We start from the raw sequence: 25,434 nt of genomic DNA on the forward strand, positions 1-25,434 counted from the left end.
GCATCAGTGTACCGCATGCCCGGCATAGATTGCTGAGGTCAACATTCTTCGAGCACGGTGCCTTGCTGCGCTCAGCACACAAGTATGAAATACCGCCTGTTTTTGAAAATGTGAAACAACTGATGTCAACCTTTTCACTGTGGAACTTCCCATTGTCGATCTAATGCTTATGTCAACCGTCCAACCCAGTCGACCTTAGGCCTGTTGACCTGACCTGAGCCCTGTCGACCTTTAGTGGTCGACCTAATGTATCAACCGTATCCCTTGGTTATTAGGCACAATGGGGCAGTTGTATTAAGCCTTAACAAGAGATAAATGCAAGGGTGATAAGGAGAGATAAACGTCCAGCCAATCAGCTCCTTACTGACTTTTTTCAAACACAGCCTGTAACATGGATGTAACATTTATCTCTTGTTACATCTGGCCCAATGATTACAATGAATGATCCCTATGCCTACATGCATTTGAAATTTGGTTTCTCAATGGAAACACTTGTAACATCAGCCATCAGAACACAAGAATTCCAACATCACTTTATGACTGGACTTGGCTGGGAAACGGCTGCATGTGACCATGTTTTATAATACTTCTGTTTGGGAAAGTCCAGGAGAGCAATTGATGAGCTGTTGGTGGATGGATTATACGTAGAGGTCACAACAGACCATGGGAAAGAGGGTGACTATAAATGGAGTTGGGGTTAGCAATAGAGTTTATTACACACAGTCTGACCGAGGCAGTGACAACTGTATACCCCCAGACGTTGTCATGCTAGTCATAGTGCTAGCTGTGCTCGGAATTGGGACTACACTGGGAGATGGTGATCCAACCTGCCCCGGTAAGTTATTATAGCGCTTTGGGAGGGATCTGTGTATTGTAGCGCTGTGGGAGGGATATGTGTATTGTAGTGCTTTGTTAGATATGTGTAATGTAGCGCTTTGGGAGGGATATGTGTATTGTAGCGCTTTGTTAGGGATATTTGTATTGTAGCGCTTGGTTAGGGACATGTGTATTGTAGCACTTTGAGAGGGATATGTGTATTGTAGCGCTTGGTTAGGGACATGTGTATTGTAGCACTTTGAGAGGGATATGTGTATTGTAGCGCTTGGTTAGGGATATGTGTATTGTAGTGCTTGGTTAGGGATATGTGTATTGTAGCGCTTTGTTAGGGATATGTGTATTTTAGCGCTTTGAGAGGGATAAGTGTATTGTAGCGCTTTGTTAGGGATATGTGTATTGTAGCGCTTTGTATTGTAGTACTTTGGGAAGGATCTGTGTATTGTAATAGGAATTACTGGTACTTATGTAGTATCTGGACGCCCGATTTTGAAATCGGGTCGATCGCATCGCATCCGACCAAATCGCATGCGATGCGATGCGATCGACCTGATTTTCCATAGTATTCATTGTAAAAATGGTCTTGTTCATTTGGAGTTAGATCTAAACCTGTGGCGAGCGAAGCGAGCCACCGAGCCCGAAGCGTAGCGAGCCCCGCGAGGGGACGCGGATTATTTTGGTGACATGGAATACATTTTAAATAATCTGCGTCCCCTCGCGGGGCTCGCTGCGTTCGCCACGCTTCGGGCTCGGTGGCTCGCTTCGCTCGCCACAGGTTTATATCCAACTCCATGCCCACTTGGGTAGTAGGGAAATGAACAAGACCATTTTTACAATGAATCCTATGGAAAATCGGGTCGATCGCATCGCATGCGATTTGGTTGCATGCGATGCGATTATCGCATCGCATTGTATCTGATCGTATGCCTTAAGTTAAGGCAAACAATCAAAAAATTGGGCGTCCAGATACTACATAAGTACCGAATTACTAGATACATTTGAGGAATAATTAATTTACCAGAGGGGAGTAGATTGGTGGGACAGCCTTCCAGCGGAGGTGGTGGAGGCAGTAGTGGGTGATGGGAGGTTAGAGATTGGCTTGGTAAATGTAAGGGAACGTGCCGTAACTAATAGTGACAGCATCTGACAGCCGGACTCTGTGTGTCCTACCTCTATCATATCAGCATCACACAGACACACATGGGACGCACAGACACACATGGGACGCGCAGACACACATGGGACGCACAGACACACATGGGACGCACAGACACACAGACACACACATGGGACACACAGACACAAACATGAGACACACAGACACACACATGGGACACACAGACACACACATGGGACACACAGACACAAACATGGGACACACAGACACAAACATGAGACACACAGACACACACATGGGACACACAGACACAAACATGAGACACACAGACACACACATGGGACACACAGACACACACATGGGATGCACAGACACACATGGGACACACAGAATCACAAACACACATCGGCCCTTATTCTGGTTGACTCGCTCGAATGCGAATTTGCATCCTTGCAAGTCACCCCAACCCCACCTTGCCACCCATTTGCAAGCAGGATTCATTCGCAAGGCTTGCAAACAGATGTTTTACATGAACATCCATTCTCATGCCAGTGGGAACCTTCCTATCTTTCGATGGACGGCGACCATAGAATGATGGTGAAGGCACACGCATATGTAAGGGTGGTCCAGACCACCTGTACATATGCGCATAGAATTGCAGGGAATTGGGCGGCATCTGACATCCGGTTATATCATCTGTCTGCCCCCGGATGCATTAACATGTGTATGCCCAGCAATTTTATGGGAACGCCCATGAAAAGCTGGGCTTCACATATGCTAATGGCCCAGCCCGGCACCCCACGCCCCTCTCTCCCCCCGCTCGCAATGCTGGGTTCGTGCACCCGGTGAACAGACTTTTCGCCGAGTTTGCATTCGCATCCAGCGTATACACATGCGCAGAAATGCTGCTGCACATACACAAAACATTGGCCACTGTGCGAACAAACGGCCGCTGTGAATGAACCAGGATGAGGGCCATGGGACGCATAGACACTCATGGGATACAGACACACATGGGACACACAGACACAAATGGGATCAGAGATTCCTGCTGCGGTCTCTCCTGATACATTCAGGGGTTACTTAATATTTGCAGCTATCCCCCAACATGGGCACAGTTTCAAGTGCACCGCATCCCCTCGCTGCGCTCGCTGCACTTATAATACTTCAGGCACATGTTAATGGCTATTAAATATGACCAAAGAAACAATAAGTGAAAAGCGCAGGTTACGTATTATGTCCGTACCCAGCGTACCCTTTATACCTAGCTACGTGCGAACAAAACGTAGCGCAGCGTAGCGTACCTTTATTGTGTATTATACACAACAGAACCAATACCTTATTAAGAGATCCTTTCGCAGTAATCTGACTCTAATCTGCGAATATACCTTTAAGGACAGTGTCCGTTATATACCTTATCGCTGAATGCGAATAAACAGACACAACCACAGTATTAAAGTAAGGAGATAAGAACTCCGTAAAGAGATGTATTTAAGTCCCTAATGGACAAAAGGGGGTTACAGGAATAGAAAATACAGGTATAACAAGTTATACAATAGACTAACAATGAATACAATAAACAGGCTCTACTAGGGGAAGAAAATACAGATACAGGACACAATCATAATCAGCCACATCACATAAAAGGGGAATACGAATGTTACCTTCAGGGGAAATAGCGCAGCGCAGTCCGGTCGGAGCTCACTATGTTCAGGTTTGAACATAGTCCGGTCAAAGGTCAGGGAAAGGAAAATGTGCCGAAGTGACCGAGGCCGCCCTGGGTCACCTATCTTATAGGGTCAGAAGGGGGAGGTCAAAGGCCATTCCTATTGGTCAGAGATCGTATGTCAGGTCCTCTGTGATTGGGGCAAAGTAATCCAACTGGTTAGGAAAGGTGCAGGGGAGTGAACTTTTGGAGTCCTTTGTTTGTTAGTATCGTCGTCAGGGATTGTAAAAAGCAGTCAGAACCGGTTTTAATAGATTCCTTTGTTATATACTTTTCAACAGAAACTGTCTTAGGAATATGGATTTTGTCCATAACTATCGGACCGTATGTATTGCGAAATATTCGCACTCACCGGAATTCTGCGCATATGAAACGGAACATATCGGTACTAAACATGATACAGACGGATGTATGCAAATGCTAACTAAGCTATGTGTGGCGTTCTAAACTTTAAACTATATTTTATTTAGTGTAAGTATGTTATTATGAATTTATGTGTAATAGTATGGCTGCGCTTCTGGTCCACTTTGTCACACAGACTCGGGTATGGAAACTTTATTTGCGCAACTCTGCGAACCAAAATGGCGGCCATACTATTCTAAAATGGCGTGTGTGCAACTCGACTTCCACAGTCCACCCTTTAACAGTAAATATAAAACTGTTACAATACAAACATTTTACATAACAATACAGAAATTCATAATCCAAACAGAGGAATTGGGATCCGTGAATTAAACATATAAGGGGAGTAAACCATCTGCTCTTTGGCCGATCCTGGATCATGGATAAACGATGGGCCGCATTTATCGAACAATCTACTCAGGGTGACGAAGGATAATGTACAAATCTTGGGATAAAAATAAAAACAGGGGAGGTTACACTATATACAATTGTTTTTCAGATATGGCATCCTTTGGTAGGTATTGTTTGTGACAACAGACCCCTGAACTCTTTGTTGTCTCTCTTTTTGGTATGCTTTTAAGTATGATGGTATTATCACTATCAAACATCCGGTCCTGGGTAATGTGTCAAGTTATAGATTCTACCTTGACCTAAACTGGGACGGGTAACACACTCTCAGAACTCTGTATCGTCCGTCCAATGCCTGGCAGCAGTGCGGCGGCGGTATCCTTGATTTTGAAGATAAGAACTGATAGTGGGGGGGGAGACAAGAATAGGACCCACAACAATAGAGAAAACTGAGAAAGGAAAAAATTTGTTAGTGATCCTTCCAACCTGTTACCAGTGGGGTGTGTCACAGTCCCTTTTGTAGCTTGTACAGGTTGCTTGACCTTAGCTGCTCTCCAGTCCTCCCGAAATGGTGCCTCTTAGCGATTTCTTTCTTTTGCCCTCGAGTGTAAGGACCTTCTGGCTTTCTGTTCCTTTGGCAGTAGGACGAACGTACCCAGTATTTTACCTGCACAGAAACAAAATTACTCACCCAAATCTAATTCTCTCTGCACAAGTAACACCTGCCCCACCTGCAGTGCACATGGTTTTGCCCATCTAAGAAGGATTTTGTCAGAAAGAATGAACCAAAATAAGGCCCAATATGAGGAGCATAAACAGTTAAAACACACCCCAACACCACATTCTCAGTTTTGTTTACCAGTAGTGCTATGGCAACTACACTGTGTAGACAAGTATGAAGTGCTCAAGTAATAGGTTTTAATTGTACACTGCAGTACGACATTGGTCAGGCTGGCATCACCAGGTTTCTTACGTCACTATATCTGTCGCCCCCTCAGCAGGTCTAATATTCTAAATCACATGGTCTCTTGTGTCAGTCATACCCATGGCAAAAGGCTGTAATCAGGCCTGTTTCTTCTTCTTTACTATCCACATCTGTCTGTGAAGACATGGGTTTTGTGATTGCACCTATTTATATGTAAATGCGTTTTACAACCCTTTTCATTCTGTTGAAGAAGGGGAATACTTTGTGCATTACTTGGACTGCTTTTCACAAGATGGTGGCTGTGGTTGCCCTGGGTAACATTAGGAGTAATGCTTAAAGTTACTGGGACTTTGTTCAAGATTTACTGAAAAATATATATATTGTGACTACTCGCTTTATGGGGTACCGCATATTCACAATTGTATTTCTCTGCTGGGAGTGCGACAGATTCTTCGAACTATTTTTCTATGATTTGTGGGTTTATGGTTACTAATGTGTCCCAGATTTTCCCCTCCCCCCTCCTTGTTCAGGCGCAACCGCAATCCGTCCTGAGATACCTTATGTCCTGCCTCAGGAGGATACACCAGAAGTTGTCTATCGCCATCTGCTGGTGTTTTGGATGAGGAAAGGACATAACAATAGATCATTAACCCATTGTATTAGTATTTACCCATTGGTGGGCCGTAAGGACAGTGTGCGATTTTGCAAGACCCGGGGGAGGGGCTTGGTGGCTCTCTGAGGTTTCTGGAACAGAAGAGTAGGGAAAGGAGAAAAAAAAATTGGGAAAAGAGAGAGAGAGAAACTCAAAAAAAAAAAAAAAATTAATGACCGTAGGGTGTACAGTTATTTTTAAACAGGAAATTTCTCTTTTATTTGGATGACACCAGGATTTGGCACTATGGGGGAATTGGCTCTCAACTATTTGGTTCTTACCCTTTTCAACTCCTGTTCTGATTTGTAAGCCCTCCCTCTTTCTCTTTCCCAGTGTGGTTGTGACTATGGGCTGTGTCTAGGGGTATTTTGCTAAAAGTTCTCTTTTGGGAACCTTGTTATTTCACTGGGTATTTTTCCAGCTCAACCTCAGATTTCAAATGGTGAAGCTGTACTTTGGGGCGCTATACTTTCTGTTTTTAACAGGGTTTCTATTGAAGCTATTGTTGCCATTGATCCTGTGTCCTTCCCATCTTTAGTTCAAAGGGAACTCGGTATTTGTGCTGTAGTTTTTAGCTACCTTAGATGGGTTAAAAAAAAAAAATCTATAACAGTACAGTGCAGCATTAGTCATGGGGGTATATCTAACAATTTTGCATCTAGTTCGTGCATACTGATCCTGTTGTCTCTAAGTTATGAATTCTCTGGAGTCCAGTAGCAGACATAACTTATATTTCCAGATAGTTCTGTAATTTGAAGGTCAATCGTAGCCGCTGCAGTCAATAAGACAGAGCATTTGATATGTAAGGGTCCGATTATGATCTCTATTTGTTTTACCAATGGGTAATGCTGCACCTTTCCTGCTACCCCAATCGTAACTGCTAATTGCTTGGCACAACCTAGACCAGGAGGGAATGTTGTTAATGGGTTTGATACAAAAAAAAAAACTCTTACATTTAAACCATTCCACTTACCCATATCTGAGCGTGTCCACGCATTGTGCATGTCACTATCCTTTACAAGCATTACCTCATCCCTGTCTCCCCGTCCACAAGGAGGTTCCACTGTGTGCAGAGGGTGGATCTGTATCTCCCCTGCACCATTGGACAACATCCCAGGAACAACTATCTCTGTGCTGTGTTGTGTGTACTTACCTGTGTCTCCAATCGTGTTCCTGGCATCAGCCATCTCCTCGACCAGAATGGCAGCAGCAGCTTGGGCTGTCTCAGCCTCTCTCTCCTTTCCGCTAGTTTCGCAAGGGATGGCTGATGTCAGGAATCCCCCCTGTGGATCTGTATTTTGTTTATAGGGGGTAAAAACAGTACACAAGTTATTCATTTTCAGGTTATTTTTGGTTTCACTTCGGACTTAAATTGTTCCCTTTTTTTTTTTTTACATATTGCTGAGTGGAAACATTCGTATTCGATGTGGCTGATTATACCTGCATCTGACAGATAACTATGTTCCTTTTGGGTTGTAGTTTCCTTCTGCCACAATTTAAGAATTTCTATGTGCCTCACTCTCTTCTTACGACTGGAGAGTAGACATATTTCATCTTTTACTGCCGATAAGATTTCTGGATCAAAGCTACCAACACTGGGAAATTCTAACTTGCTGCCTTGTGTCATTTTTCTCCATTTCTTTTTGTAAACAACTGCTCGTTCACTGTGCCCCAACACATTATGGAAGCCGCCGATCCTTTTGGTCGACTCGCTTCCTCCCTAACTGGCACGTTATCACTGTGTGACCCGTTATTACCCATAATTACAGGAATAAACGTTCACAGCTAGTAGATACCGGTGGGTTATTACTTGTCTGAGAGCTCCCCAACCACTCACTTCTCCACACAATGGCACTATTCCGCAATCAAGCGTGAAGCCCACTATGCGAGGTAATGTTACTCAATCACCAAGCTCTCAACTAGCCGCGCACGTCTAGTTGACCTACAAGGTGCGGCCTAATTTTTCCAGGGTACAACAAACTTGTTTTCCTGTACCCCCAAAAACTGGATTTTCTAAAGTAGCTAATCGGATCACTGGGTTCCGATGTATCTTCTTGTACCCTCCTAGTGGATCAAAATAGGTAGTTCCACTGAAGGGGCAGTTCCTATGGGCACGTCGTCACGTACACCTTGTCCTACCTGGACTGTCCTACACTGGACTACACTGCGCTTGAGTCATGCCGTCACACACCCGTTCGCCTCAGTTTTGTTTCACACTGGGCGCTAGTTACACCTTGGTCTTATGCTTATTTTTGAAATATTTCTGTACAGAAAATCTTCCCAGGCTGGTAGCTTCTCACTAGATACTTATGCAGGTATAAATCCCTTTTAAATGGCTATAGGAATCTATTAAAATAATGCTTGAGTTGCTTGTTTTTGGAAAATGAACAAAAAGAAAAAACTTATTTTCTCTTATTAATCACCGCCTTATCCACAGTATATTACTATACTGTTTTAAATAAAGCTAATGATTCAATACTGTTCACCTTTGCGTTCCTATGTGTGCTGCATGTGCAGTGCCAGTGAATAGCCACGTGTGTACGTGTGTTTTGTTAAACCTGTTCACAGGCCGCCGATGAATCGGCCACCCACGTGTTCTATAGTGTATTTGCAAGGTTGCGCTCGAGTTTCGCTATACGCAGTAATTGCGCCTAACTGTGGAATAAATCCCTTAACTTCGTCCGAAAGTTACGTATCAAGATGCGAAATAAATCCCGCATTTAATCCGTAAATCACGTACAAAGATGCGAAAATTTCCCGATATGGGCACGTGCGCGCGCACCTTGCGTAATACACAATAGACACTTTACGTTACTGTAAAAGGCCCAGAACTTATCGCCACGTGGCGGAGTCCCTGGCCCTGCAGTAACTAACACTAAAAGTTATAGTTTTGCACAGAGGGGATCCTCTATGTACTATAATAAAACACAGGCTCCACGTGTGCGAACCTTATCGCACGTGGCACATGTACTGTAATGAACAAGCAACTCAAGACACTATACCCCGTTAAACTACTTGTGGCAGGCAGAAGTACAGTTTACTTAAACACTTAATATATGCTTTAAAACACGTGGCTTTATGTTTCACTTATTGTACTTCGGGTTCAACGCTAGCACTTCTCGAACCCCGCACCGTCGCGGACCTGGCCTATCCAGCAATGGATAATAAATACTTCCACCCTTTTGCTGGTATAGGTCAAGCCGCGCGCCTGGTACTGAGCTCCAGAATGTGAAACGGACGGACGAGCCCTCAATTGTTAATGGCTATTAAATATGACCAAAGAAACAATAAGTGAAAAGCGCAGGTTACGTATTATGTCCGTACCCAGCGTACCCTTTATACCTAGCTACGTGCGAACAAAACGTAGCGCAGCGTAGCGTACCTTTATTGTGTATTATACACAACAGAACCAATACCTTATTAAGAGATCCTTTCGCAGTACTCTGACTCTAATCTGCGAATATACCTTTAAGGACAGTGTCCGTTATATACCTTATCGCTGAATGCGAATAAACAGACACAACCACAGTATTAAAGTAAGGAGATAAGAACTCCGTAAAGAGATGTATTTAAGTCCCTAATGGACAAAAGGGGGTTACAGGAATAGAAAATACAGGTATAACAAGTGATACAATAGACTAACAATGAATACAATAAACAGGCTCTACTAGGGGAAGAAAATACAGATACAGGACACAATCATAATCAGCCACATCACATAAAAGGGGAATACGAATGTTACCTTCAGGGGAAATAGCGCAGCGCAGTCCGGTCGGAGCTCACTATGTTCAGGTTTGAACATAGTCCGGTCAAAGGTCAGGGAAAGGAAAATGTGCCGAAGTGACCGAGGCCGCCCTGGGTCACCTATCTTATAGGGTCAGAAGGGGGAGGTCAAAGGCCATTCCTATTGGTCAGAGATCGTATGTCAGGTCCTCTGTGATTGGGGCAAAGTAATCCAACTGGTTAGGAAAGGTGCAGGGGAGTGAACTTTTGGAGTCCTTTGTTTGTTAGTATCGTCGTCAGGGATTGTAAAAAGCAGTCAGAACCGGTTTTAATAGATTCCTTTGTTATATACTTTTCAACAGAAACTGTCTTAGGAATATGGATTTTGTCCATAACTATCGGACCGTATGTATTGCGAAATATTCGCACTCACCGGAATTCTGCGCATATGAAACGGAACATATCGGTACTAAACATGATACAGACGGATGTATGCAAATGCTAACTAAGCTATGTGTGGCGTTCTAAACTTTAAACTATATTTTATTTAGTGTAAGTATGTTATTATGAATTTATGTGTAATAGTATGGCTGCGCTTCTGGTCCACTTTGTCACACAGACTCGGGTATGGAAACTTTATTTGCGCAACTCTGCGAACCAAAATGGCGGCCATACTATTCTAAAATGGCGTGTGTGCAACTCGACTTCCACACACACTATTTTATTCTCTCACCACGCCCTAGTGGATGGTAGGGAATGAAATACCGCCTGTCGGCACATGTCGGCTCAAGAAACAGTGAAAAACTCCATGTCCACCTTTTGACTGTCGACCTTCCTATGTCTAACTAATGCTTGTGTTAACCTAACGACCTGTTGACCTAAACCATTGTCGACCTAGACCCATGTAGACCTTGACCCATGTCATCCTAGATCCACGTCGACCTTTGCCCATGTTGACCTAGTGGTGTAGACCTAATGCTTGTCGACCTAGTTGCTGTAGACAATATGACCGTATCCCAGGCCTGGGCAACACCGGCCCTCCAGATGTTAGTGAACTACACATCCCAGGATGCTTTGCATTAGTTTTGCTATGTGGCCATGCGGAAACTGATGCAAGGCATGCTGGGATGTGTAGTTCATCAACATCTGGAGGGCCGGTGTTGCCCAGCCCTGCCGTATCCCATATAGAGGGAGAGGAGAGTAGGGGAAAAGAAAGAGATAGTGAGAGATAGGCAGAGAGAGAGAGAGCGTATAGAAAGAGGGAAGATGAATGAGAAAAGATATGGAGAAGGGAGGTGAGAGATAGGAAAGAGACAGTCAGACTGTAATATGATTAATATGATTACATATAGATTTACCCACTACTGTATATTATGTAATATATATATACATAATATACAGTAGTGGGTAAATCATATCTGATATGATTTGCTGATGTTGTATTGGTTAGTGATCACAGCCACATAGTTATCCAATAAGGGGAACTGATCAGTGGGAGTCTATGAATTATGACATATGCATATAATATATCTGTATCTGAAAATACATATGTCCTGGTTCTCACACCCATGGGGGGAGCTACTGTGCACTTTGTACTCTGGGGCCACAACAACGGCCTAGATCGTCTATGTCATAGGTGTCAAGCACAAGGCCCGCGGGCCGAATCCGGCCCGCCAGACCTGCTAATGTGGCCCGCACAGCCGCCGCCATCTGCCCGGCATAAGGAATTCCTCTTTTTTTTTTTTTCAATGTGCGCCGTGCGGGGGGTACGCGGCGGGTAGCGGTGGCTGCACTGGTAGGCAGCAATGGCATGTGTCAGAAATGTAATGTATGCAGCGGCAGCAGCGGCGCAGCGCCCTGCACGTCTGCATCCATTACGGCCCGGGACTGGTCTCGGGTAGCCTAGGAACAGACAGCCAATCGCAAGGCTGCCTGTTGCTGCTATGAGACCAACAGGAAGTGATTTTGCTCTGAGGCTGTCAGGCTGAGCACGCGGCAGGAGGAGCAGAGGAGCGACTCATCACTGGAGCACCAGGCACAGGCAGCCAGACTCGAGGTAAGTAAATTTAAGGGGAGGGGAGCCACGGACAAAACATCCTCAACTACAACAGGGGCTGGGGGCCGCACAGCACAATTAAATATAAGGGGGGGAGACTGGAGCAAAAAAAGTAAAAAAAAAAAGGGAGCACAAATGTCAAATTAAATAGGAGGGGGCTGAAAAGTAAAAAAAAGAATGAGGGGGCACAAAAATATATTTATATTAGTAAATAAATGGCCAGCCCAGGGAACCAGGGAAGTTTTTTTTTTCCTAAGGGGAGTACCAGGACATTTTGTGTATATAGAAATAAATTACTTATTAAAGTCACTAATTCGTTGGAGTCCGAGAGTGATGCTGTATATATATGACGATTATTATCTAATAGAGGTGGCATACTAATAAAGAGTGGACACATAGTCCTAAAGATACAACCGGCCCTTTGAGGGTGACCAAACTGCCGATGCGGCCCCCGATGAATCTGAGTTTGACACCCCTGATCTATGTTATGGTCCACCATACACTATACACAGTCAAATGCAGCTAGTTAGACGACTAAATAAAAATAGTCAACAGCGTCTAGATCGACGTTAACGAACGTTAGACACAAGTGTAAGATGGATGGAAACGTAATCGACAGAAACAAGGTTGACATGAGTTTTTCACGTTTTCAGTACACCCAGCACCCTCATATCACACACTTTTATGTTCCGACAAATGATGATTTCTGATGCTGACAAATGATATTATCCCATCTGATTTCCAATGTTTGGCACACGGTGAGGACGGACTGATGGAAAGTGTTCAGAGATCACAGTGAATGTTATAACAGAAGCAGCAAACATTCTTTTTATTTCATCTATTTGTTTTCTGCACCAGAAGTAAAAGTTGTTGGCATTGGAGACTCCGACAAGCTGACAATCCTCCGCGGGTGTCCCGGCCTTCCAGGGTCTGCAGGTCAAAAAGGAGAATTTGGAGGATCAGGAGAGAAAGGTAACGAAGGGCCAAGCTTATTACCTATTCAATTAACGTTTTAGTGTGCCCGTGTCCTTTTGATATTGGAGTAGATTCTGAAGGCTGGCAGCTGGTGGCGCTGCTGAGACACTTATAGACTGCACTGATAGTCAAACAGACCAGGGACATACCTCCTTAGGCGCTAGATGACATCATCTGATGACAACAACAGACAGGGCAGCCATCAGGGGGAACTGTGAGGACTCCAGTCCTGGGCCCAGAGAGAAAGGGGGCCCAGGACTGGAGTTGATAAAGTATAATTTGTCATAAACAAAAATCACATTTCCCTTGAAGCAATATATTACTGGATAATCTCCGCTAAATTAACTGTTTTGTTTTTTAAACATTCCTTCCAGGGCAAAAAGGATCTATGGGGGATCCAGGAAAGGCCGGACCCCCTGGTGAGAAAGGTTAGTAAAACAATACACTTGCTGTAAATGTAATTTGCAGTCTCATTTGTTATTCAATATTACATCACTATCTATCTATCCATCCTGAGGCGGAACTACCATTGGGGACTAACTACCCACTGGGAACTACCCTGAGGACTAACAGGCCCACTGTTGCCCCTGTCACCCACTGTTTTTCCCTGTCACTCACTGACATGTTGCATATTGTGAACTTGGGTTAGGGGGGGGGGGTGTTTAAATTTTTGCACCTGGGCTCACCACCCACAAGTTCTGCCACTCTATCTATCTATCTATCTATCTATCTATCTATCTATCTATCACACTGACCATCTCCTTTCCATACTATCATGGAAAGGAGATGGTCCGTGTGGAGTCCCTGACCATGTCCAATGATTTTACATTGATGGCAGAGCGTCAACAATGGTTTTTCTTTTTATCCTTAGGCCAAGAGGGCATTGGCTTACCCTTACCCCCTTACCTTATTGGTCCAACACTTCCATAAATGACCAGCTGTGTAACATCCTTGTAAAGCACAGGTTCTCAAACTCGGTCCTCAGAACCCCACATGGTGCATGTTTTGCAGGTCTCCTCACAGAGGGCCAGATGCACTAAGCTTCAAAAGTGATAAAATCAAGAGTGATAAACAATCAGCCAATCAGCTCCCACCTGCCTTGTAACAGACTATGTTTGAAATATGTCAGGCAGGAGCTGATTGGCTGGCTGTTCACTCTCCTTTTTATCACTTTTGAAGCTTAGTGCATCTGGCCCTTTATCACAAGTGAAATAATTAGCTCCACCTGTGATATTTTAAAATGTGTCAGTCAGTACTGAGTGCACCTGTTGGGTGACCTGGAAAACATAAGCTGTGTGGGGTCCTGAGGGCTGAGTTTGAGAACCACTGATGTAAAGGAATGTTGGATCTATCTATGATGATTCTGTTTTCCAGAATTTAAAGTAACCTAGGTGGGCTGTTCCCATTTTCAGACACTAATGCCCCGATGTATTAAGCTTCAATAAGTGGAGATGGAGATTGATAAACAAATAGCCAATCAGCTCCTACCTGTCATGTTACAGGCTGGGTTTGAAAATTGTCAGGTAGGAGCTGATTGGCTGGTGGTTAATCACTCTCAACTTGAAGCTTGATCCATCTGGCTCTGAATGATTTGGAACCATGCAAATGGGGTCACGACTCTGACAACATCCGGGTAACTGAAGTTTGAGTTGATGGACTCAAGCTCCAGTTATCTACATCACGTCTAATTTGATGTTGCGTTATGGTTTCTGCTATTTAGATGTTGAGGACGACACTTTCATTCTTCCTGAATATTACATACTTTAGTAACGTAGTCTTTGAACTTTTCCTGGTTCTGTACAGTTCCTTGTTCATAATTGTTTTATCTGATGTTTGATGCAGGTTCTAGCACAGTAATAAAAGGTGAAAACGGTAAGCGCTTTCTACTGATATACAATAATGTAACGAAAAATTCAAGTTTTTAAAGCGATCTTCACAATTATACCCTATTGTATGTATTCACATTTTGAGCGTGATGTGCAAGTTTGTGCAAATATTGTTATTATTATTATATATACAGTATGTTTTTACTGATGCCTTAAGGTTGAAGCTTTGAGCCTCAAGCCTCAGTCATGTGACTCCTCCCAACTCAATTGATAGGCCGAATATTAATGCAGCCCAAAAATTGGCTGCCTCTACTGTGATAATGCCACAAGACAACTGTAGGTCAGTTAAAATCCAACACACACGTATTCATTTAAATGTACGGTCAGGGTTTCTCAACTGGCAGGACCCGGGTTATTATTCCCTGGTCCAGCTGTTCACACCTGTATCTACCTGGCTTTACTTTAGTGCAGGGGTGGCCAAACAGTCGATCGTGATCAGCTGCCGTTGTGTACAAGGTAAACAGCTGCTGAAGCCTCTGAGACTTCAGCGTTTCCAAGGATGCAGTGCGCGGGTGCTCATCATGACGTCACCCGCACACCGCAAATGAGGAGCCATAGTGCACAGCACATTGGGGGAACAGGCACCCGCTCCCAGGCCCGGCGACAGGGGGGGTCAAAGGGGACAGCTGACCCGGGCCCCGGCGATCTGAGGGGCCCCAAGGCATGGCTGCAGCAGTGATGTACTCAGGGGTCAACTCAGCTGCCCGCCTGATCAGTCATCCCCCGCCCCCAGCCCCCCGCAGCCTAGCCTCAACTAGTTATACCTGCTCCTACTCCCCGGGCTGCTCAGCCACCTGCACTGCCCTCCGAGGCTCCTAAAGCTCAGCCTACCCCAAGCAGCCTGCTCAGCCGACGGCCGGCGCGGGAAGACAGGGTGAGATCGTCCGGCAGCACTGCAGCCGCCAGCCGCTACCAGTCCAGCGTGGCGCCACCAGCCGCCATATCCGGCAGCCAGGACACAGAGGATGGCATCAGCGGGACGGCAGACACTGTTACGCGGTGCGGTGACAGCATAGTTATGCCTGCGGCTTTGCTGCACCACGCATCCAATCACATCCGAGCAGTGGCATCCAAGGCGGCCACAGTGACAGAGCAGCAGCCAACATTGGGGCAGATGTATTAATCCTTAACGAGAGATAAATGCAAGGGTGATAAGGAGAGATAATCGTCCAGCCAATCACTTTTTTCAAACACAGCCTGTAACATGGCAGTTAGCAGGTGATTGGCTGGATGTTTATCTCTCCTTATCACCCTTGCATTTATCTCTTGTTAAGGATTAATACATCTGCCCCATTGCACAGCAGTTACAGCAGTTACGCGACAACACTGCACCATGCCACCAGACCAGAGGCTGCATCCGAGCAGCGGCAGCCTGAGCCACCACACATGTCAGCACACAGATGAGTGGTGTCTGTAAGTGTGAGGTTATTCAATGGGAGAAAGTGGGGCCTGGGGGGAGGTGTTAGCTGTATGATGCAGTGTATTTAATGTATTGAATAAGTATATTAGCTTGTAATGAAAGGACAAAGTGGGTCCTGCCAGACTTCACCACAGCTGTTGGCCGCCCAGTTCAGGCCATCCCCTAAATAATGAGAACATGCAAACACTTGTACGTAATGAGATACCAGTGCAGGTCACTGGTCCAAGGTGGACCATGACTTTGGACTACTAGTGGCAACAGGTGCCTATATTGCTTTGGGGTGCTAGTATAGCAATTTCTCTTTAATATTGTGCACTAGTGAGCAGCTTCAAATGAGTCATTACTGCTAATTATTGATTTTCAATAATGTAGATATTGCTATTATTATTCATGCACATTGTGTGTTCATAGCGGCAAATCATTCTCAGTCTTAGTTATTATGACTGGTGTTCCAGTACCTATTTTCATTCTGTATTTGTTTATTCTAGATTCTGTTATACTGTGTATGTATTATGGTTTTGGGTATCCTGTCATGAAGCACTGTGTATCTGTTGGTTGCTAGGTGACAGATACACAGGGAGGAGACGCACATTGTGTGACGTCATCTAGTGGCGCTGACCGACCTGGCGCACCAGAAAACCTAGTTTCGTCCTTGACCTGTGTGGGAGGAATGAATACTGTTGGCCGCTAGTTCTGACCGGAGGAAATAGTGGACGGTATAACATACCCCCCCTTAATCTTGTTGTGTGGGTCTGGGATGCAGGAGAGGGGGTTGGGGGGCCCCCAAAAATATAAGTGTACCGGTCCCCAAGATTTCTGTTGCCGGCCCTGCCCGCTCCCCACACTGGAAAGCCCCCTGTAACAGAAGGCTCAGTGGCGACAGTGGCAGTGGGAACACTCAGTGGCAGCGGCAAGCTGGATGCAGCTGCAACAGAGGTCCCGAGGGATATGCACTGCATGGGTTTTTCATATGCTGCTATGCGGGGGGGAGGGGGAAGGGGGTCTCTTCAAAAGTATAAATTCATCCCCGTTGCTGCCTGTGATGAAGTTTTGTGCCCCCCTTAAAAAATATATATATTATATTTATATATACTGTATATATCTCTTATATATTTAGCCAGATCTGTCACTCATCCCCTGTGTGTATAATGTTCCCGCCCAGCGGGATACACAAACCTGCCCCCCCTTGGGAAAAGACCAGTGTTCTATGTGTATAACGTTTCCGCCCAGTGGGATACACAATCCCGCCCCCCCTAGGGAAAAGACCAGTGTTTTACACACCACCACCCCCTTGACATCATCTCCCCCCCCCCCCCCCGCCCAGCCAGGTTGCTACCAGGGTTGGATTGCCGAGTCCTCAACCTGTGGTAACAGGTTGAGAAGGGTACAACAGATAGACCAGATATAGACCAAAGCTGACATCGTACAATATTATTTTACTACTTGCATTGTGCTATTTGGAAATCCAACTAACAGATCTTTCCTTCCATCCCATTAGGCGAGAAAGGAGAAAGCGGGCGGACAGAGACATTATATGGTGGGTGATCATCCCATCAGTATCTATCTATCTATCTACAATGGTGTAGCTTGGTTCCACGGTGCCCGGAGCACCCCACCGCACTCCCCTCCCCTCTGCTAGTAAAATGCACAGATGGGGGTTAAGGATTAGTCCTGCCTGTTCCATACCTCCCAACATGACCCTCTCCAGGAGGGACACATTGCTCTGTTTCTGCACTTCCCTCTTCATTTATGATTGCCATCACCTGTTTCACACAGGTTAATTGATTAGAAAGGTGCTTCAACACAGGTGATGGCAATCATTAATTAAGGGAGAAGTCCAGAAATAGAGCAATGTGTCCCTCCTGTAGAGGGTCATGTTGGGAGGTATGCTGTTCCTCTGGGTACCTTTGGAGATAGGGCCACACTGGCCAACTCACGTGCCCTGGGCTGGTGTCTGGGGTGGTCTAAGACCTTCCTATTCTGTGCCACCGGATCACTGGTTGCTGCCTGATGTGGGGTGCTGCTGTGGGGGTCAGTTGCTGTGGCCAGGTAGGTGCTGGCTCCCTGCCGCTCTGGCTGTTGCCCAGGCGACACTGGGTACTGCGGCTAGGTGTGAGGCCTGGGCTCTCCTTCACTCCTGTGGCCACCAGGACTTGCGGCCACCAGTACTTGCGGATCAAGGAGGCCACATTGGCCGTGGAGAGGAGAAGTGCCTGGTCCCTGGAGAGGAAGAGGAAGCCCGGGGTCAGGGGTCAGTGCGATGAGAAGGAGAAGAGTGAAGCTGCATGGCGAGGGGCAGGAGGAGGAAGAGCAACAGCGTGGCCAGCAGCGCATGGGAGCAGAGCAGAGAGAGGACGGAGCGGAGATTGACAGCTCCAGTCCCCGACACCCGTCAGCAGCGCCCGATACCCGGCAGCCCGCACCAGTCCACAGCACCTGGCGGCTGGGTATCAGGAGCTGCTGTCGGGTGCCGGGGACTGGAGCTGTCAATCTCCGCTCCGTCCTCTCTCTGCTCTGTTCCCACGCGCTGATGGCCACGCTGCTGGCTGCTCTTCCTCCTCCTGCCCCATCGCCACACAGCTTCACTCTCCTTCTCCTTCTCCTCCTCCTCGTCGCGCTGCCCCCTGGCCCCGGGCTTCCTCTTCCTCTCCAGGGACCAGGCACATCTCTACACGGCTAATGTGGGCTCCTTGTTCCGCCCCCCCTACACAGGCACAACGGGGATCCACGGCACAGAGGGGAGCGGGCGAGCAGGCTGGGGGAGCCGGCGGCAGAGCTCCAGCGCCCGGTGACATGTCGAAGCCCGGAGCTGGTGCTCCGCCGGCTCCACCCTAGCTACGCCTCTGTCTATCTATCTATATATACTGTATAAGGATAAATACGCCTCACCTCTGAGGTGAAGTACCTGCAGTGACCACTAGAGGCCACTCAATGGACCAAATGAAAGTGAAACTGAAATGATCTGTTTCAAACTTGCTGGATATGGAGAGAGGGATCTGTGAAGACAGAGATTGGGGGTGGGAGCAGACAGGGACTTTTACTAGTATGTCCATAAAGAGTCCAGTCGCGTTAGATGTTTTATCTGCAGCTGATAAGAGGGCGTGGGGAGGGCGGCATTGAGATTTATTGGACTTTGGGATCGGTGATGTGGACTAAAGTGTCTAGATTTCCAAATTCAGGAATCCTGGTATAATACATTGATGACATTGAGCTGTGTCTCCAAGTAACGGGATTTAAATCAAAGAGAAGATCTCTGTTGGATGTAAGATCCACATTATTAATAATGAATGACCTGGGAAATAGGAAAAGTACAGAGCTCATAAACTGTAATCTGAACATTTACATATGTGAGCAGCAGAAATGGGGACCGTTTGGGGGATGGTTATGCTGCTATCATGCCAACTGTCTGCATGCATTGTACCCTCTCCGGTCACATAAGGTCCTCAGCGGTGGATGGTCTCCAGTAGGAATGAACATCATAACAATTTAACTAACACTCACTACGGCATGTACGGCAAATACTAGGGGTCAAAATGTATTTATGTAAGAATTATGAAAACAGGTGTCCAACAAACCAATTGCCCACTCAGCTGCAGAAAACACATGGGAGCAACTGTGCATCCGCTAACCCAGCATGAGTTGTGGAGGAACCATTTACCCCTCCCCTTTGCACAGCCTGGACCCGCTTAGCACACAAAGGAGTCATTTGATCCGTTGAGTGGCCCCTAGTGGTCAGTGGCGGTACTTTACCTCATAGAGGTGAGGAGTAGTTAGCCTTTTATATAAAAATATAGATACCCAGGGGAAACAGCCACACGTTGCCTAGATATTTCTTTGGCAAATGAAATGTTTTATGTCTATTACTGTAGCCGCCAGGAACTGCAAGGATATACAGAACCAGGGGGCAAAGTTGAGTGACTGGTACACAATATACCCAGATGGTGTCAAGCCAATCAGAGTCCTGTGTGACATGGACACAGACGATGGAGGGTGGATTGTAAGTACTGAAACATTGGACACACGGGAAACGGAGTTGCTCTTTCCTAGGAAATTGCTGAAGGGGAGATGTATTCCCTAACTGTGCCTTCCCCTTGCTGTAGGTGTTCCAGAGACGTTGGGATGGGTCAGTGGACTTTTTCCGTGATTGGGATGCTTACAAGAAAGGGTTTGGAAGCCGACTGAATGAATTTTGGCTGGGGAACGACAATCTCCAGCAAATAACCTCAGCAGGTAATAGTCCCCACCTTTACATACTATGTGACCCCTTACCCATGGTGTCTGCTCACCTTTCTCAATCTCACCAACAACTGAGAGCCACAATGTTGAAACAAATGTCTACTGCGCGAGTCAGAACCAGGGGGGGGGGGAATCACAACAAGAGGAGGGAGTCTGAGCCAAGGGGAGGAGTTCGCAGCCAAAGAGAGGGAGTTGCAGCTAAGTGGAGGAAGTCACAGCCAAAGAGAGGGAGTCGCAACTAAAGGGAGGGATTCGCAGCAAACTTGAAGGTGTTGCAGCCAAGGGGAAGGAGTCAGAGCCAAGGTAATGGAGTCATAAAAAGAGGAGGGAGTCCAAAAAGTGGAAGAAGTCACAGGAGATGCATTTTTTTATAGTCCATTTAAGGCTGATTCTGAGTAAGAAATTTTGAATGCAATGTCCATACCCAACATGAGCCATGGGGGGGGAGTCAGAGCCAAAGAGAGGGAGTCACTACAAGAGGAGGGAGTCTCAACAAGGGGATGGAGTCAAAGCTCAGGGGAAGGAATCACAAAAAAAGGAGAGGAAGTCACAACAAGTAGGTGGATTTGCAGCAAACTTAAAGGAGTTGCAGCCCAGGGGAGGAATTCAGAGCCCATGGGAGGCAGACAGAGACCAGGGGAGTGAGTCAGAGCCCAGGGGAGGCAGTCAGAGACCAGGGGAGGCAGTCAGAGACCAGGGGAGGCAGTCAGAGACCAGGGGAGGCAGTCAGAGACCAGGGGAGGGAGTCAGAGCCCAGGGGAGGGAGTCAGAGCCCATGGGAGGCAGTCAGAGCCCATGGGAGGCAGTCAGAGCCCAGGGGAGGCAGTCAGAGCCCAGGGGAGGGAGTCAGAGCCAATGGAACAAAGATGCAAGCATCATCCATTTAAGGCTGACTCTGAGTAATGCAATCGTACCGTGCGTACACACCTTTAGCCCCACAGTCCGCACCTCATTGTGAATGCCATACCCGTGTGATGATTTCCATCATCAATGTGATGATAAAAGAATAAATACATAAATACTGTAAGGAGCTTTTATAAGAGCGGATTGAGCGCAACCACCTGTTGACATGTAAGTATACGAACTAGCTCATACAATTAAATATCGTATACGGTACACACAACAACACACAAACATTAACTGCTACTGCGCCCAAACCGTTAGACATGATACCTGACACCTGCGATCACGCTGCAGCAGCTTCGGAATTTGTAATTAAAATCAAAAAAAGTTTTATCATCTGTTTAGGACCTCGGCAGCACATGTGCAGCTCCGCAATATGTCCTTGTTCGTTGTTTTTCTCATTGTCTACAAAGGCTCATGGGAACTGCGCATCGACCTGCAAGACTTTGAAAACAAGAAGGTATTTGCCAAGTACACATCCTTCAAAGTCCTGAATGAGACGGAGAAATATCAGCTACTAATTGGAGCCTACAATGCGGGTACTGCAGGTGAGACACCTTGTGGCCAAGCTCGGTATAGCATGCTGCTGGTGAATAAAGGTCCAAACACACTGGACGATTATGCGCAGCATGTATGGACAGCGATGACCGCTGCCGTCTCTGGGGGGGAAAGCCGCTCAGTGTGTATGCCCGGCAGGGGGAGGGGGGGGCGCACGGCTTTGCATAGCGCAGCTATATGCAAAACCACCCACAAAGCCGCTCATCTGCTGGTAATACCAGCTGATGAGCGGCTTTCCTGGCGATGATGCAGGAGCGCGCATCCCCACTCACCGCTAGTCGCCAGGCCATACACATTGGGCAGTTGAAAGGTAGATTCTGATTGGTTGTTATGGAAAACATCCCATCTTTAATAGAACTTCCATTTTAGTAATTTGCATGCCTTCCTATTAGCAGCTTTACGCTCGCTTCACTCCAAAAACTAAACCAGTTCACACCTCCCTCCCCCCATATCCAGCAAGTTTGAAACTAGTGGTCAGTGGCAGTAATAAACCTCATAGAGATGAGGAGTTGTTAGAATATATCTCCTATATATTTAGCCAGATCAGTGTGTGTATAACGCTGGGTGGAGTTAGTTACACAGTTAACTCCGCCCCCCTCCCAGCATTATACACACACACACACAGTCCATCCAGCATACAAGACATTCCGCCTCCAATTACTGCCAAAATCCAAAGCAGTACACCGACCACCCTGTGCCGCCCCGTCCTTGCCCGCCCGGTCACACCCCCGCACCACTACCAAATGAGTGTATAACCAGCGCGGGTCCTTGAGCAGGTGACAGCCAACGGCCGCCACCCCCCCACCCCCCCTGTCCTGTCTGCTGCTGCTGTATGTAACATGCCCGTCGTGCAGCAGCAGCAGGAGGTGGCGGCGGCCACTGCTGTGGACATCTGAGCGCTTGGCGAACCAGGTTGCATCCACACCAATGTCTGCGACAGCCCCAGCCCCCAGACACGGACCACAGCAGAGGCCTGCAGATACGCAAGGGGAGCGCCCGAACCAGTCCTAGGCCCCGCACAGCCACTCTGCCGGGTGTCAGTCACCCATCCAGCTACACCCCAATTGCCCTCTCTTTGTGTATCAGATGCTTACATCCATCTCCCCTGCTGCCTCTGCTCACACAATAGCCACCCAAGGGGCCCAGGCACATAAGGATGGAGGTGGGGGGAGGCATACTGTTACATATCGGGGGCATACATAGCCGTGTACATGTGTGTAGGGTGTGTATGCAGCTACATTCCCCCTGCCAACAAATATATATTCCCCCCCCCCCCCCCTGGCAACGAGCTTTAAATCCTGCCCCCCCCCCCCCACCCCAGCTGTGCCAACAAGCATCAAAACACTGTCAACCATCATAAAACCCAAGGCAAGGTGCATATAACCCCTAGCAACAATCATGTAACCAATGCCATTCATCAAAAACTCCTGCCAACAAGCATGTAATTCCTGGCAACGAGCATGTACGTAAAGAGCAGTCATAACGGTGTGCGGCTTAATATGTAATGTGCATTATGGTGTGTTTTAGAATATGTAATGCCCATTGTGATGTGTACAGCCCCGCATCCACTTCCGCTATCACCACAAATGCCCCTCCCCCACCTGCAGTACATCCACGCCAGAGTGGCCTCTCCCACATCCACAACATGCCAAAACCCTGTCCCTCACCCCGCAAACCCTGCGCCCACCCCTCCAACACTATCCGTACCCACCATGATCCCCCACCCACATACGGCACCCCCGCACCTACAACTCCACCACCCGCAGCACACCCAAACCACCCTCCCGCACCCACAGCACCACTAAACACCCTCCCCCACCTGTGGCAACCCCACACCTGCCACTTCTCCTCCCATGGTACTAACACTACACACCCCATCCTGGACCGCCTCAACCTCCAATACCCCTGCACCCAACCACGGCAACACCGCACCTGCACATCCCTCACCCGCAGTACCCACTCACCCACACCACCCAAGCTCCCACACCCACAGCAGGCAATCCTCCATATAATAGTCACCATATTTCATTCAAAGGCGTTCACAGGTTAAGGGGACGGAATCCCTTACGACGGTGTGAAGAACGCCCGTAGGGCACGATCAATCACCTATTAGTTATTTTATATATCTCTTATATATTTGGCTACATCTGTCACTCAAAGTGTGTCTGAAGCTGTAACGCTGGGTGGAGCCTCTGACTCACATGACTGACTCACATGACAGAGAACCAGCCCAGTGAGCCCACACAGTGCCAGACAGTCTGCCTCTCCATGTTACACAGCAAAGACACAGCTACACACCAGACACACCAGGTGAGCGCCCCACACCTCCATACCTCCCAACATGACCCTCTCCAGGAGGGACAGAATGCTATGTTTGTGGACTTCCATCTTAATTTATGATTGACCTGTTTTAAACAGGGTAATTGATAAGACAGGTGTTTAAGCACAGGTGATGGTAATCCATAAATTAAGAAGAAAGTCCAGAAACAGAGCAATGTATCCCTCCTGGAGAGGGTCATGTTGGGAGGTATGCACCTCCCCCCCATTCACAGCAACACCACGATTAAATGGCACATGTAAAACACTGACATGGCTATGGTCGACAATGAAAAAGGTTGACATGAGTTTTTGAAGATTTCTTTTTCACTTTTTCAATGTTTTCATATTCATTCTCATGTGTCGACATGGACACCAATGAAGTGCCACACTTATGTCAATATTTATATGTGTTGACCTTTCTGTGTTGATTTTTTCTTGTGGCGATTCGCGGCACCCCCCGGCGACCCCCCTCCCGCGATTTGCAGCACACCCCCCGCAATTCGCGGCACCCCCGGTGACACCCTGCGACCCCCCCCTCCCACAATTTGCGCCAACCCCCCAGGCCCCCCCTTCCGCGGTTCGCGGTACCCCCCACCCCCCGCGACCCCCCCTACCGCGATTCCCCCCCCTGACCCCCCCCTCCTGTCATTGCGGCAACCCCCCACCCCCGCGACTCACCCTCCCATGATTCGCTGCAACCCCCCGCGTCCCCCCTCCCACGATTCGCTGCACCCACACCCCCCCCCCCCCGCCCTCCCGCAATTCACGGCATCCACCCACGACCCCTCCTCCCGTGATTCGCGGACACCCCTCACCTCCTCCCTCCCCCCCACCCCCGCTCGCGATTCACGGTAACCCCAGGATTAAATGGCACATGCAAAACACTGACACGGCTATGGTCGACAATGAAAAAGGTTGACATGAGTTTTTGAAGATTTATTTTTCTTTTTTGAATGTTTTCATATTCATTCTCATGTGTCGACATGGACACCAATGAAGTGCCACACTTATGTCAACATTTACATGTGTTGACATTTCTGTGTTGATTTTTTCTTGTAGCTATTTTTTTCCAGTGACAACTATGTGCACGTCAACCTACACATCATCAACCAATTCTTTGTATACTATATAACACCTGTTCTGTTTTACTGTAGGTGTTTTAAGTCAGATCTTTTACTGCTACTATTACTGTTTATGTAAATGCATTCTGTATGACAGCAACATCCTACCATCCTTCTACAAGAATATATAACCAACTAGATGATTCATCGCGCCCTGTGCCCCCCCTCCCGCAATTCACGGACCCCCCGCGCACCCCCCCCTCCCACGATTCACGCCCCCTCCCACGATTCAC

The 25,434-nt window shown here is 47.2% G+C and overlaps 1 protein-coding gene across 1 annotated transcript in view; it reads left to right on the plus strand.

Moving 5' to 3' along the window:
- The first annotated feature begins 671 nt into the window (after positions 1-671).
- LOC146035317 (ficolin-1-like) overlaps positions 672-25,434 on the plus strand; it is a 28,279-nt gene continuing 3,516 nt past the window's right edge. Inside the window, exons 1-8 of the mRNA XM_083158685.1 lie at positions 672-835; positions 12,642-12,755; positions 13,133-13,186; positions 14,601-14,630; positions 17,563-17,601; positions 19,934-20,061; positions 20,165-20,294; positions 21,617-21,751. Of these exons, the coding sequence (XP_083014811.1) occupies positions 766-835; positions 12,642-12,755; positions 13,133-13,186; positions 14,601-14,630; positions 17,563-17,601; positions 19,934-20,061; positions 20,165-20,294; positions 21,617-21,751 (700 nt within the window). The 5' untranslated portion in view covers positions 672-765. The remainder of the gene's footprint in view (positions 836-12,641; positions 12,756-13,132; positions 13,187-14,600; positions 14,631-17,562; positions 17,602-19,933; positions 20,062-20,164; positions 20,295-21,616; positions 21,752-25,434) is intronic.

Source organism: Crinia signifera, chromosome 9, assembly GCF_055691185.1.
Source record: "Crinia signifera chromosome 9, ASM5569118v1, whole genome shotgun sequence".
Taxonomy (NCBI): Eukaryota; Metazoa; Chordata; class Amphibia; order Anura; family Myobatrachidae; genus Crinia; species Crinia signifera.